General features: G+C 39.3%; 1 protein-coding gene across 1 annotated transcript in view; it reads left to right on the forward strand.

Annotated features, from left to right (window-relative positions):
• Positions 1 to 15,429, forward strand: part of niban1a (niban apoptosis regulator 1a) — a 28,929-nt gene extending 13,500 nt beyond the window's left edge. The window contains exons 2-14 of the mRNA XM_080886359.1: positions 2,387 to 2,517; positions 3,262 to 3,390; positions 3,475 to 3,589; positions 6,184 to 6,348; positions 7,225 to 7,340; positions 8,786 to 8,890; positions 9,157 to 9,319; positions 9,482 to 9,669; positions 10,070 to 10,216; positions 11,028 to 11,138; positions 11,383 to 11,490; positions 12,428 to 12,539; positions 12,646 to 15,429. Of these exons, the coding sequence (XP_080742485.1) occupies positions 2,387 to 2,517; positions 3,262 to 3,390; positions 3,475 to 3,589; positions 6,184 to 6,348; positions 7,225 to 7,340; positions 8,786 to 8,890; positions 9,157 to 9,319; positions 9,482 to 9,669; positions 10,070 to 10,216; positions 11,028 to 11,138; positions 11,383 to 11,490; positions 12,428 to 12,539; positions 12,646 to 13,859 (2,804 nt within the window). The 3' untranslated portion in view covers positions 13,860 to 15,429. The remainder of the gene's footprint in view (positions 1 to 2,386; positions 2,518 to 3,261; positions 3,391 to 3,474; positions 3,590 to 6,183; positions 6,349 to 7,224; positions 7,341 to 8,785; positions 8,891 to 9,156; positions 9,320 to 9,481; positions 9,670 to 10,069; positions 10,217 to 11,027; positions 11,139 to 11,382; positions 11,491 to 12,427; positions 12,540 to 12,645) is intronic.
• Positions 15,430 to 15,846: the final 417 nt, after the last annotated feature.

The raw sequence follows: 15,846 nt of genomic DNA on the forward strand, positions 1-15,846 counted from the left end.
TATTGTGCTCCATACTCTCACTACAAATCACAGTGTGTACTGCAAGTCGTCCATATAGACCTGTCCATCACCACTGCAAGCAAGAATGGGCTCAGAGCCTGATACTTGATGTTATCCCAACCCACCTGTCACTCCTAGTGCACACTGGGTGGAATTTTGTCCCACTCTTCCTTCAGGCTTCCTTAGAACTCACTAGCCTTCACCTTTGCTACCTTTCTCTTTCCCTTTCTCCTAGCTTCCGAGTACTTCTGACTATGACTATGACAAACTACTACTACGCCACTTTTTCTTTGTTCTTTTCCTTCCTCAATCCACAATTAGGTCTTGTTGTCCCCTTAAAGGTTTTTAACCCTCAGTTTGGATGCTAGCACAGTTTTAGCTGATTGTGAGTCAGTATCAAGTAGATAATTTGACATGGGTTGAATTGAAATGTTCCATAAACCATTATGAAATTACAGCCATTAGTTTATATGCTGTAGCCAGTACATGAAGGCCATTAAGGCTGCTATACTATATTATTTCCCATTATGATTCCAATAAGAGTCTGTGAAAAATGCATAAATTAATAGCTACATTAGTAAATGCTTTTGCCTTGGACAATGCTACACAAACACATACTTCACTTCCCAACTCTGCTCCGTGAGTGCTCTGTTCTTCAGTGCATTAATACAGTGTAACAGAGCTCCAGTTCCATACTAGTCTGAAGGCAGAATGCAGGCATAATGGCAGAGGCATTAACCCCAGCATTAGCATACCTATACTGGGAGACACAACAAGCAGCAGCCAAATATTTGTCGCTGCTCGTCCAGTAAGTGAATGATGTATCACTGGGAATTGGGGACACTGAACATTTGGGGGAGCATAAATACACATTTAACGCATCCCTACCCCTCCTCATCTCTCTGGTGGTGTGATTTGGTTTGCAAAGGCAAGCAACAGTGGAAAGAATTGGTGAGCTCAATTTTATTCCCCCCCCCAGGAATCAGGATCCCTTCACACAAGGCGTCTGACCTGATTTAATAAGAATGGAGAGAAATCTGAGAGGTTTTCTTTTCTCTCTGTGTTGGCAACTGTACGGCTGACAACAGGAAGGACTAAGAAAAGCAGAAAGAGAAAGGGGTTCTGGTTGACGATTATTGGTGACAGGTCTTGGAGTCTGATGTGCCAATTGTAATCTGGATAGAGATGACTCATATAGTCTCGAGAGCTACTAACAACAACCTCAGTCACCTAATTATAGGAGAATTATACGGGTCACATCAGGTACAGCGAGATACCATCTGGTATGTATTAAGACTGGAATACTATGTTAGAGGACACTGAAAGACACTGAAAATAAGCAGAAAGAAGAGCCATTTTTCTTCAATATTTCCTAAAAGGCATCTGGAAAAGTTTGAATCAGATATGGCAATTTCAACTCGGACTTCATGTGTTTGTTTTGTTAGTCAAGCACGGCCCATTTTATACAATTTTTTTTTTTTTTTTTTTTGAAGTGGTTGAACTGTTTCACCAGTTAAGATGTTTTTAATTTGGCTTGTAGTAGTGAAGCAGGGATAAATGTGTCTGCAGTTTATCGATCAAGTGTCATTAGCGTTAGAATTTAACCTTTTCCTTGACTTCTTGTAAGCCGTCATCATTCTCTTTACTTGTTTTAATGTTTTTTCAAGACCAGCAGACACTAAAGTGGGCCTTGAATAATAGAAAATTCATGATAATTTAGCTAAACATTCTAACCTCATATTCACAGCTATTGCAGTGATGTATTCATTATTTATAGGTTATCTATTACCAGTAATGTAGTTTTACATATTAACCTACTTCTGTTGCTGTTAATTTTTTCCTGCTCCAGAAGGCCAAGTCATGATTTTAAATCTTTTTAGTCTAATAAAATAAAGTCATAACATTAGCCTGTTTTCTGTATGTACATTAACTTTAAAACTGTTTATGAACACACACACATATTTTATAGTTTATAAAATGCAGGAGAGGGAAAGGTGATCTTTAACTTTAAAGATCTTTAAAACACCGGGTTATGGGTCCATATGGGTTTTACAGTATTTTGTTTCACACTGACAAATTGTGGCTCTCTTATCTCATTTCCTTTGGTCTTCAAAATTGGTCTTCACGCTGCTGTAAACTAATTTTTGTATTTTTGGTATTGCAAAATAACTCAATTCACACTAAGTGCAGCTCTACAGCTTTCCCCTTGGTCTAAACTTGCTGGTTTGCATTTCAGTCTCTTTGTTAGTCTGTCTGTAATCTGACCACCATCCATTCACAGCTTCAGTGTTCAGTTTTCACCACCCATCCCCAACAATAATATGTGCTTTTCTAAGCTTCAAAAGCAATGTATTAAAAACGCGGCCTTTCTTCTGTATTGTTGCAGGCCAGGCCGAGGCTGTGCTGGAAGAGTTCAGCCCGTACTACAGGAAACAGTTCTCTGTGGCTCAGTTCTCTCAGGTAGAAGATGATGTGGAACAGCACAAACAGAAGATCACACAGCTGCTCAAACAGAGGGTATGTCTTTTAAAATGTACTGGAGAAATGTAACATCCATGATGCATGTGCTTCGTACAAACCTTATCTTAGCAACTTTTCACCCGAGCTGAATCAATAATAAACACACAGGGGTTTCCCCATGAAAGGGGTGGTGCTTGCAGCATCTGGCCAATCACAAACACAAATACCGGGAAGTGTAGGCTGCTGGGAACAGAGCAGCTGATTTTACAAAAGAAGATAACCCTATACTGAGGGGAAAATGAAGATGTTAAACACACAATAGAGACTGAAGTAACACTGCAATATGTGTGAGAGGTAAAAGCACTCTTTATATAGAGCACTAAACGTGAGTGCTTTAAGCTCTTCTGTCAATAAGACTGGACAAGAGGATTGTCAAGGTAAATCTATATTTGACCATCTACTAATAAATAGAGAATACAACACGATAACCTCTAAACAATTTAATAATTGTAGAATAGCTGCATTTTGGAAAAGCTATACTAAAATAAGGAAGGTATAAAAAACAGAGCATTCACTGTGAAAGACCTGATCACGTCCTGCATTTTAAAATTGACCTGGCAGCTGGCAGTAAGAAACTCATTTTAATGAGTTATTTTAAAAGCAGAAACAGTTAAAGTTCATCATGCAGTCCACAATAGCTTGGAGGCTCAACTCTGATATGTTCTGATATGCAAACTGAGTTTATAGTCAACTCAAAGACGAGCAGGCACAAATTTTCATGCACGTGTTCGTGTTCACCAGGCGGCTCCAGAGGAGGGTGAAGTGCTATATGAGGAAAGTGTCTTTTACTTTGATGACACCAGGAAGTGGCGGGAGAGGTATGTGGTGGTGAGAGCCAACTACTGCCTGGAGTGTCACGAAAGCGTTGAGGTGAGTCTGTGAAAGTGATGTCAGCAAATCAAAGGCATCTACATAAGGGGCCCCTCTTATTCATTCTGTGTCTTCTTTCTTCAGACCTTTGTTAAAGGAGCTCCTCCATGCCACAAGCTCCTGCCTACAGGGGGCAAGGTTCTGACGGCAGAAGAGGCGTACATGGCTGTAGTGGATAAATGTTTTCCTGATGAAAGCTGTGAGTAAAACACCTAAAACAACTATTTTTCTTTCTTTTTTTGTCACAATAACGTGGCGCACAGCGTGACGTGAAAAAGGGCACATACCTTTGACGTTGCGTGACGAACTCTGTATTCCTCGTCCACACGTAAGCGCAAAAAAGGGGTCTCTATTGTCGGTGATTCGAAACACCGTTTACGTGTGACCGAAAGGCCCAAATGCATAGAAACAGCTGCGTTTTCAAAAATACCCGTGTAGGTGTGGATGTAGCGTAAAAGAATTAGTAGTGTATTTTATTACTGCCTGTGATTTATTGCAGTTTACTTGTTTTTGTTTAATTGTTTATGAAATGTTAGAGTTTGGAAACAAAATATGGTTGTGTGAGGATGTGTTTGTAAAACAAAGGGAGGCCTAGCAGAAAAAAATTGGGAACCACTGGATTAACATATGGTTTAAGAGTCATTAGATTCACTTACACTTTTATGACATCGCCTTATGGTACTGGGTTCTTAATAAAGCTTTGCAAATTTCCTCTATCACACAACAAAGCAATCATCAGACAGTAATTTTAGAAGATATTGAATTCCAGTAGAGAACATTTTCAATTTAATATTGTCTAAACTATATGTAGGCATTGCACGATACGTTTATATGTGCTATAAAGGGGACTATGGTCGTGTCTGTCTCCTGTCTTCAAATCTCTTCTTCTAAATTAACTCCCGATAACTGGCAGTTCAAAATAACGCTTACCTTAAACTTCCATTAGTATTAGCTACTCTCTCTTTAAAGCCACCTTGTTAGGAGATTCTGTAATATCAGTGTTAGTAACGTCAGCTGAATTTTTATTAAAAATCTTTGACAAATTTGGAAAAACCAATTGTAGAATATTAGATAATACCCTTTCTTCCACTGCTAATATTAATGTTATAGCAATTAGTTAGTATATTTAAAAAGCCAGCTGAATGATGAAAGTTTATATTACGCTTTATATTTTAGTAAGAATAATGTGTAACTGTGTGATGGGTTCATTTTCCACATTGCTCTACTCACAGCCAATGCTTTTATCTACCTTTCGCCGTCATTTCTGTAATAAAACCATAGTTTTGGCTCGTGATGACATCATAGGCTTTATCTTAGACCTTTCTTTAACTGGAAAAAGTCAGTTGCTTTTGGTTTAATAGTAGAACAGCCTCTAACACCGTACTATTACGTATGAAAAGCTCAAATTTTCAAACTGGTAACAGTTAGAGATGGGAAAAGGGTACATAAAGCATCAAGCCTCTTAAGAAGCACAGCTAAAGACGAAATCATGAGAATTTAAATGTCCAAAAAGAAATGGTTATTTTATCAATTATTATTTTATAATAATAATCAACAATAATCTTAGCGTATATATGTTCGTATGTACCGTAGCTCCTCAGAGGGTGGGCCAATCTGAACTAAACCTTCTACACACATTGTGTCACACACAGTTATTATTAAAATCTATATGCTTTTCAAAAAGGATTCATTATAAATCCTAATATTTTTGATTTTCCTATATATTATGTTCATTTCATTGTCCCCCTGTAAATGTGATGTTCTCTGTTTGCATGTGTTTCATTTGTATTTTTCAATGGATGTTGCCTGTACACTACTTCATGACCAACAACATATTTCTAGAGTCACGCATTTCTGTCTGGTAATCCATGGGACGAATCTGGGTTTGGAGGGTGCCCAACTTTGTGGAAGGGGGGACGGACCTTTCCTGTTCCAATACAACTATTTTCCAGTGTACAAAACAAGGTTCATAAAGAACTTTAACACTTGTGGGATGAATAGAAACGGAGACCTAGACCTTCTTGTCCAACACCAGTGTCTGATCTCACAAATGTGCCTCTAGAAGAATCATCAAAAATTAAATAAACGCACTCCTAAACTTTGTGGAAGGCGCTTCCCAGAAGAGTTGAAGCTGTTATAGCTGCAAAGGGTGTGTCGACATCACATTAAACCCTCTGGATTAACAATTCTCAAGTTCATATGTATGAGAAGGCAAACAGGCAAATGCTTTTGGCAATATTGTCTGTAGGCATGTAGGGAATGATAAGAAAATTATGAATATCATATTAAGAAGAGATCAAAGGTTCAATGTTTAAGACGGTCAAACCCTCATAAAATGTTTGTCTTTAAAATTATGCTTAAAATGATACTGCCTTTGTAATGGCAACATCTAAGATATGATAAAATCACATTAAAGATTGCTTTCTAATATCGTTCACATTTGACCTCTGATCTCACTTTTACATTTCATATCTGCCTTTCTTTCAAGTTGATCCCAAAATGCATGGTATTTGTTAAGGAAAGTATTGTCAAGCGAAATGGAAAGAGCTGCTTAGTTAGAAATATACTGCAGTATCATACTGTTTACAGCAATAAGCCTAAGTTATTCATCTCCAAGTCAATACCTATTTTCCATTACCTTCTCCTACATCATAATCAAAGTAATCTTGTCTAGCCTGCTACTGTCATCTAATTTTTAGTGCACTACAAAGTTAAAGAATAAATGGTTCTGGCCATTTGACAGCTGCTCACTAGCAGCACATGTAGACTTTCATCTACTCTTTTCTGTTTCAGGTGCAAAAGAGGACTTTGCTCCACCTATGGCAGGGATGCCGGGACAGTTTCCAGTCTACCTGCGTCTGCCCTACAGAAGGGACTCCTATTTCTGCTTCAAACAACAGGCCACACAGGCTACCTTCATTTCCATCCTATCAGACTGCATCAGACACCAGAACCAAGGTAAGATGCTACAGAAAAGGATGTTCTTACCTCCTCAGGCACACAGTTCCTCCTCTTACTAATAGTGTGAGTAATTAATGTTCATAACACCGAACAACCCTTTACTGATCTCTCTGAAAGTCTTCATAAAGTTCCTGTTTCAACAAGACTGAAGTGTTAATTACATATTTTAAATGTTAACTTGGCCAGTACACATGTTAACATTATCCATTAAACTAGCAGTTCTCTGGTAGTCACATGAGCCATCTGTTAACATTAACCCAGCAGTTTGTGGACTGTAGTCAGAGAAAAGATGAATAATAATGGCAGGCTGAATGGGTTGTGGATGGAGCATTGAGTGCTGACAGAGTGGCCACAGTATACCCGCCACAATGGTCGCTTCGCTCGGCCCCACAACCTCGTCTCACAGTCGCTTGTATTTACACCTGCAGTTAAGCTGCAGGAAGCTGCTGCATTCACACCTATGGGTAATTTAGAGTTTCCAGTTAACCTATCCCAGCTAACTGCATGTCTTTGGACTGTGGAAGGAAGCCGAAGTACCCAGAGAGAACCCACGCAAGATCATTAAAATGGTGGTAAAAACCAACATGATCATACAGTCGTGTCTTCTACCCAGCTGTGGCCGGATTACAAAAAACTGAGAGGATTATGACTGGCCGTTGTGCCACAAAGACTGTCGTGTGACGATTTTGTCATCTGAGCATCAAGATGAAAGATAAATATCTGCTGTGTGCGATCAGTGAAGTACTGTTAAAATCAGCTGATGAATAAATGATAAAGATAAAACAAGCGAGCGCAATGGCCCAATGTTTTGACAGTGAATTCATTTTCTCAAAGCTCCCTGCATGTCTGACTTTTTTCTCTTCCCTCTGTCAGACTTCCTGAAGAAAAAGACTTGTGAAGTTCAGGCCTTCCTTAAAGCTATTCAGCTCTACAGACAGGACAAAGGCAAATACGAAGCCTGGGACATGCTGATAGGAAGTGATGCAAGGGTATGTCTCTTTTCTTTATTTTTCTTAGCAACAGTTATTTCTCCCAACATAGTAATACTGAGGATGAATATTTACTTAAGTATAAATAGTGAAATGGCTACATAATTAATACATGTAAATACATTTACAAAATGAAAATTAAACGGATAAAGGATGGTACAGGAAAGCTAGGTTGACTTATTAGCTGTGTAACGCACCCCTGGACATGTACATGTGTATAGTGGCAACAAAAGGCATTCTGTCTATTCTACCTTATAGATGTAGATCAAACAGGCTTCTTATAAAACACACACATTGGCTTATGTTAGGAATCTCATTGACCAGATGCAAAATTCCTCTGAAGAATTAATAGTTTTAAGCCTTGAAACTTAAAAGGGCTTTGATTCAGTTTTTTTGGGGATACTGTTTTGGCTTTGATGTCTGTATAATCAGAGGTGTGAAATCATTTGTCTCACCATGTGGACCTTGAAAGAGGCTACCGGCAATGTTGATTCTTTGTCCCCGTACTTTTCCCATTATATAAGCCACTAGCACAGACTATTAGAAAGAGATATAATAATTTGGGGCAGTGAACATAAACTATGCCTTTACCCACATGACATTTTCGTAACAGTCTCCAATCCTTCCTCTTAGCATTATAGAAGGAATTTGTCCTCTGATATAACAACAAACTAAACATGCGTAAAACACAAACACTTGCTGGAGCCACTGGAGTATATTCAAGAACAGTGTAAATTTAAATGTTGTCAAACAGTATTTTACAAGGCACAGAGTCTGAAATTCACAGAAAATTTATATTTTTTTCCACTGAAAATCAGCTAAATCAGTCTGAGTGGGTCTGCACACAAAGACATCGGCTATCAGGCCTTCATACAGTTTATATACAGTTTATCTTCAAGAAATTAAAGTACCAATGGGGTAAATGATGACCAAAGGAAAATAAATAAATATTTTAAGCTAATTAAAATGTCCACACTCCCATGCATCAGTATCCCTCAGATTATAATGGAGGCTTTGCTCTTTATTTACCTGTTGCCACAGAGCAACGTGTGTTACTGGAGCTCAATTCACGATGGCTTCCTTTCTCTACTCATGTACGTGCTGAACTCTTTGAATATACTCAGAGTTGATTGAAGTAACTAGCTAATATTCTCAGAGTTAATCAGCTCAGAGTTAATTTCTAAACTCGGGGTTTGTTGGACATTTTTCCTGACATAGGTTTGCGAAATATTCCAGAGAACACTCTTTTTATGTGTGTATATATCGCTATATAAATGGTGTGTTTTTGTTGCTTTGTTTGCTTTTGTTTTGTTTTTTTCGTTTTTTAAAAAATATTGAAATCCTGTCTTACTAGTAAAACCTGAGAGTTTATAAAAGTTTATTCTGGCCTCGTTTGGATGATGATGAGACAAACCTGAGATATTTTCTGTGTCTGTTAACTCTAGGTGATGGCCAACATGGTGATGGAGCAGCTGCTGCCGTCTCTGGAGAAAGACATGCTGCCTGGCCTCAAAGCCAAAAAGACTGAGAGGAAGAGAGTTTGGTTTGCTGTGAGTCATTTATGTTTGCAACTGATGCAGTTTCTAAGAAATATAGGATTTCATTTCCCAGCTGTTGAAAGGAAAAATGAATGGAAGTCTGTTTTTCAGGGTTATATCTGAAAAAGTCGTGCACTAATACATTATTCATGAAGTCTCCGGGCTCTTTTCTGCACTCTTGGAAGTCATTTTTATTTTTTAAAAAAGAGCTGAAATTCATTTAAAAAGAGGAAAAACAAGAAAAAACCCCATCTTTTTCATGAATTTGCTACCTTCAGATGGTGGAGGCAGTATATATCCTGGTCCAGGAGGACATGTTTGAGGGGCTATCAGCATTGAAGGAGGAATGTCGGGTGTCTGTTCGGCAGCAAGAGGTGCTGATTCACTCCGACATGGACCAGATCCTCAACTCAAGAAGGCAACTCGAGGAAAAAATCCGAGGTATTCTCATCTATCTGATAGCCTTGTTACTTAGAACATTCAGAAACAGAATGATGTGTTGCATTCCTCTCCATGTAATGATCTAATGAAGTGCAGCTTCGTATAGGGAATAAGGGTGACGGAATTGGGCTGTTTTCTCAAATGTAATTTTTTTTTCTCCAGCCAAAGTGTCAGAGCCAGCTGAGAAGCTGTGTTCCGACTCTGTCCAGCCGTACCTAGGCTCAGTCCTGGAGGAGCTGATGGAGCCAATCAGCGCTGGGTTCCAGGAAGGACGGCGACTAAGTGAAAACACGATGGACCAAGTGTATCAGGACATCAAGCAGGGATGTGGTAACGAACAGCTGAAACAGGTTGGTTGGAATTTCACTTGTTTGGTTTTTTTCTGATATAACGGAACAAACCTCCAGAGAATTACTTTTGGTTGGGCTGATTCATCTCATTTTAAACCTTCAACTTTATAACATTCACAGGAAAGAGTTAACTAAGGTTAGGAGTAGCGTTTTTCTTTAATACAGGGGATTTTTTCAGAAACTAGATGTTTCCTCAAGCCCAAATTTACCTCTACATAAGTTGTTGGTGACCTATTAGATATTAAGCTGGATACATGCTGGACAGGTCACCAGTCTGTTGCACGGCTGACACAAAGTGTCCATTTGCATTCACTTTCATACCTTGTGAAAGTGAACAGACAAACCTTGGCTATTAATCTCATTAATTTCTACTCTGTCTTCTTCTCTCTTTGTCTCTCAGTCTCTCGACGCCATGGCAAAACCGAACCTGCTGAACTGCTATGAGAAGATCGGCTCCCTGCAGGTTAAACTGCAGCACTTGGAGGCGAGGTTTGGATTCTCCGACACCACAGGAGTGATGCACAGTGCTCAGATCGATTTGCAGCAGGTACAGCTTCATGCTGTCATTCACATGGCAATTTATTTGAATTCCCTTTCCCTCCTTCTGAGAGGGTATTTCTACTGAGATGGAGTGAGTGTAAGGATTTCACAACTCGTTTGTGAATCAGCATTTTATGAAACACTGGCGATAGTTTATTTACTTAGTGTAGTTTATGATTGCTGGTGATTCGTAATATGAGCTTCACTTTTCTTATTAAAAAAAAAAACTGTTAATTTTGTCAAATCAACTGGATAATTAGCTAAATGTGAGTTCACTCCTGTTGAGTGGCAGTAAACAAAGTAGAAACAAAAAGCAGAAAGGTTGTTTCTTAAATTGCTTTAACTTTGCTACTTACCCTTGATTAAACCAGAAGATGCCAGAAAACTAGCTCCAGAAATATGTCTGTGAAGGTTCTCAGTCATCCAGGTCATCGTAATCTAAGGAGCTTGGAAAGAAAAGCGTCTGGACTTCTTTAAGTTGCTTGAAGACGTTTCACCTCTCATCCGAGAAGCTTCTTCAGTTCTAAGGTCAAATGGTGGACACAAAGGGACCCCCTGATGATCCTCTACCTAATCACATGAGCCAAGGTGTGAAAACGGGTGTGGGTCACAATGGAGTTTCGGGTGAGCTCATTGTGAAACCTGGCCCCTCGGATGAGAGGTGAAACGTCTTCAAGCAACTTTTCTTTCCAAGCTCCTTAGATTAGCTCCAGAAAATTTGGATTAAGTTTTTATAGTGTACAGTGATAGCAAAAAAAAAAAATCATAACATATTGGGAGTGTTAAGTCCAATTTAATTCTCTGCTTCTTCATTTTAGCTGATTGAGAATGCAGCTTTTACCTTCGAGCAGCTGCTCTACAAAGCCATCCAGGACAACCCAGACAACGCCAGCTCTGCCACTGAGAAGGTCAAACACATAGTGCTCAAGGTCAGTTTGTCATCTAAAACAAAACTTCCCAAGTTTCTAGTTAAGACATGAGAAAATTGTAACCAGGTGCAGGTGAGGTTCACATCTACCCCCTAATATGAAATGTTCACTTGTATACAGAAATGTCATCAGAACTGTAGGCCAAATGCTTGTAAGAGATAACAATCAGAATAGGTCCTGTTTATCTAAAACTAATAAACTCTCCTCCAGATGCACTGACTGGTTTTATTCCATCTTCTTGCAGAAATACGACTATGACAGCAGCACGGTGAGGAAGAGAATCTTCCAGGAAGCTCTGGTTTCCATCACTCTGCCCTTCATCAAGAAGAGCCTGGTGTCTACCTGCAAACCTGTGAGGGCTCTGTCTTTCACACACACACAGCATAATGTCTTTCTATGGACATTAAATTCCAGCACATCTGTTCCTACCATAACTCTACAATTAATAGTAGTTGCTTTATCAACCCTAGCTTATTTGAACCCTAACCATACCCCTAATCCCGGGGACATCTAATTGACAAAATGCTTACCCTAACCCTAAACATCAAAAATTAATGCCTAACTCTAATCCTTAGGCTAAACCTAACAATAACTTAATTGTAACCCTGACACTAAAACCACATTTTGAGTCTCAAAAATGCCTTCAAACTCATGGGGACGGGAATTTGTCCCCATAATGGCTGTTGGTCCATACAGGTATAGCAAACTGCCAATTTTGGAGGTGGTCAGTTTGTGATATTACTCATAACTCTGACCTAAATTTACTGCTCTTATATTGACATTTGTGTCCCATTGGCAGGTGGGACATACATTGGCTTAACAGTTAGCATATGACTGAGCAGCATTAGCAATTTATAGGGAATAGCCTGTATAGTTTATGTGTCTTTCAAATAAAATTTTCAAGGAAATTTATCACGTTCTCTTGTATTTTGATTTGATGAAAATTTAAAGACCCGAACTCTTCCATGGCATGCATTTTAAATTTCTGTTTGCTATTTGGGCTGATTGGGACCTGATGAATGTAAAAACAAAGAATTATGTGATATTTTTTATTTTTTTTGTACCTGATTTTTGTTTCTGAGAAAAATGACATTCGCTTTAAATTTTGATAGAATAAAGGCAGTATAATGTCCTCGTAAGTGGAAAGTGGATATCAGGCCCTTGTAAAGCAAAATGTGATGTCCACATATGTGGACGCCAGGTCTATGGGATTTTATATTTGTATACACTATGTAACACACATATCCCTCAACAAAGCCTGACACTTTTGTCTTTGTCCCTCTATACAGGAGCTTCAGGGTCTTGAACAGATCATCTATAGTGACCATTCAAGCTTCGTTCATGTTGACAATGTTTATGAAAACATCCTTCTGCAAATTCTGGACAAGGAAGTCACTAAAGGTACAAAAAGACTAATAATGGCAACTTAGCAACACACAGCCTTTCCCCAGACACAGGTGTAGAGTTACGTCTAATCGATCCTCCTGTTTGTTCTGTCATTCTGCAGTGGTGAAGGAGGCAGCCAACCTAAAGAAGTACAACTTGTTCACAGACAAGCGAGACCTGACCAGTCAGTCTAGCCTCTCTTCCTTGCCAGCATCTATTCCTGGCAGCCCAGCCATGACACTGGCTTCCCTCAATAAACCTTCTTTAGAGCCGCAGCCTTCTCCACTTGCTTCTAATGATGTCTTCGCCAGCTCCCAGAAGCAAGAACAGCAGGAGGAAGGGAAAGACCAGCTTCAGAGTGAGGCCTTAAAGGACATGATAGTGGGTGAGACACCTCTGGGGAAGGTTGAAACAGGGGTTGGTACTAGTTCCTCTGGCAGTCAGGAATCAGACCTACCAGCACTTAAAGCAGAGGATGTCATCCAAACTGCTGCGGAAGAAGCAGGAAGCAATAGTAACCTCAACAGCCCTGATTTAATAGAGAACATGCCAGAGAGCTGCACAAATGATACAGCAGCAGCAGTTCCAGCGATTGTGATGCATGAAGATGTGATTTCTGTCAAAACAGAAGAAACTAAGACAGCTGCTGAGCCTGAAACGAACAGCGCAGATGCTCCACAAGAACCTCCCACTGCTGTAGGAAGTATAACAACAACAGAAGCACCAAAGCAGGCAGAATCTCTCAATGCTTCTAACCTTTCAGCAGAAGGAACTGAATCCTTGCCTGCCAATACTGAAGCAAAGACACAGTGTGAGAACCCAGAAATCATGGTCGAGGCTCCACCTAGTGGTGAAGCACTAGGAGGAATAGTCCTCAGTGAGAACATAGGGGACGCAGAACCAGTTGCTTTCTCAGAGACGAGCTCTCTGGCTGTGTCAGTGGGAAGCGAGTCTCATCCCTCAGATGTTGAGTCCACAGATGACGTGTCAACATCCTCAGACATTTTGGAGGGCGAAGCTAACATCAGGAAGTCACCAGTGGGTTCAGGAGATGCTACTGAGGACATAACAGCAAGTGACAAGGTGCCAGTCCAGACAGAGGTGAAGAGTGGGACTGTCATTGGAACTGGAGCCATTGTAGAGGTGGAAGCAGAGGAGGTGGAGAAAATGAAAGCATCTCTGTCTAGTGAACCCGTTCAAGAGGAGACACCTTCCAGTCCTGCCCAAGCACGGCCTCTGGACTGCGTCAAGGAGATCCGTGACCTGGTGGTGGAGGTGATTGAGGTGGAGGAACCTGTGCAGCATTACCCCAGCGGGATCTCCAAAGAAGATTAAATATTCCAGTAGTTGTCACTTCTATATAGAACGGCTTCCACTTCTGATACCAGTCTGTATCCATTATATTTAAACGCGACCATGTGACAGATGGGAAGCCTCCTCAGCTTCCTTCCTATAAATATGCATGATAGCATGATTATTTATATGAATAAATTAGTCTTGATTTCAGCTGAAAAGTGGCTAAACCAAAATGTCTTCTCCACTCAGTGACTTGGACAGGGCTTTTTTTAAACACTACAACTCTTAAATTATTAAAAAAAAAGAATTTAGAACAATTTTATAAGTGAAGAAATTTCTGTAAATTAATCTGATATGAAGGATCAATGCATTTGGGATGGGGTTCATATGAGTGTTATGTTTGATTATAAGGGCCATAAAGAACACATTTCCTCATTTCTGCTCTTCTTTCCAAGAAGAAAATGGATGAAGTGTTTGAGTGCAACTGATTCAAATATACTTTTGCAGAATACAGGTTCAGTGCTAATGGTGTTACTTTTTTTGTTAAACCTTTAGTTAGCAGCTTGTCATTTATACCAAAGATAAACACCAAATGTAGCATGTTTTTTCTGAAGTAGTGTGACTGCAGGGAAGATTTTCCTGCTGTCTACTGAAAGTGTGACTTGGCCAGATGTTGTTTCTGAGGGACGATGCTCCACTTAGAAAAGTTGTATTTAAGGTGTCCGCAAGTATGTGAGGGTCCCCTTAGATCAGAGTGATGTAACCGGCTCCTCAAAGTATGAGCACTGGGGGTGGGTGGATCGTTCCAAATGTCGATAGTATCTAAACCAATGCTGGTATTGGCATCAGGTCAATACTAGCACGATAGGATAAATACTATTGTGTTCAGTATGTAGTCCACTCATTTGTTTTCTTTTTTTTTGGGGGGGGGAATGAAAAATATGCACTATGAAAAATGTCTGAATCTTTTTGTGTTGATTGTCACATATATTTTATTTATATCCTGTAGCACATTTACACAATAGAAGTTGACTCAAAGTACTTTACGTACGTTCCAGGTCTCAAGAAAAAGAAAAAACAAGATGGGAAGCAAAAATCACACTGATCTCCCCGACATAAGCTTAAAATACTGGCCCTGTATTTATTTGGTATTTTCAAGTTTCAGGGTGTTTGGAAATCACTTTAACAGATAATTTAACATACACATACAATATTTACATTATTTCTCCTTATTGTGATTTTTTAAAAATTTAAATATCCACCTAAATACTACTATGGATCAGCCTAAAGTGCCTCTGTAGTACATCCACGTTGCCTTAGATTTCACCAGATATACAACTGGATGCAGTTGCTATAGAGACTGGTCTGTAAATCCATCCATTCATTCATTTACTTCCTCTTATCAGGGGACATGCAGAGGAGTATGTGTGTGTGCGTGCGTGCGTGCGTGTGTGCATGTGTGTGTGCGTGCATGCATGTGTCCATGCATGCATGTATTCCTAACAGTGCCTGTTTATAGCATATTGACCGTAAACTGTCCACCGGCTGAATATGTCTCATTAGTAAAAGCCTGTAAATACATATATTAAACAAACTTTCCCTGAAAGCTTTTCGTGTGAAAACTTTGTGTTTTGGAAACAATTGATAAATACTTTTATCAGCCAGTAAATCAAATGCAGCAGAATGATTTAATCATTTATTATCCTCAGCATTTTTAATGAACCACAGAAAAAATTTGACTGTAATATTATTTTCTGATTTGATATATTGTCATATTTCAGCAGTACTCCAGGTGCATCAAGGACAAGCAAAATAAGAAAACATCAATATACTATTTTTCAAATGTTCATATTTAAAACGGATTGTTCACAATAAAACGATAAAAGGCAGTTAACAACAGCATAACATTAATATAAGTAAAATATCTTCCAGTGCTCAGGTGAGAGATCAAGTTTGTTTCAAGGCTAATTTAATTAATTGTGCAGTATTATAGGTTTGTAGTAGACGTGTTTATCAGGATGGAAGC

This window comes from Rhamphochromis sp. 'chilingali' (genome assembly GCF_963969265.1).
Source record: "Rhamphochromis sp. 'chilingali' genome assembly, chromosome: 7".
NCBI lineage: Eukaryota > Metazoa > Chordata > Actinopteri > Cichliformes > Cichlidae > Rhamphochromis > Rhamphochromis sp. 'chilingali'.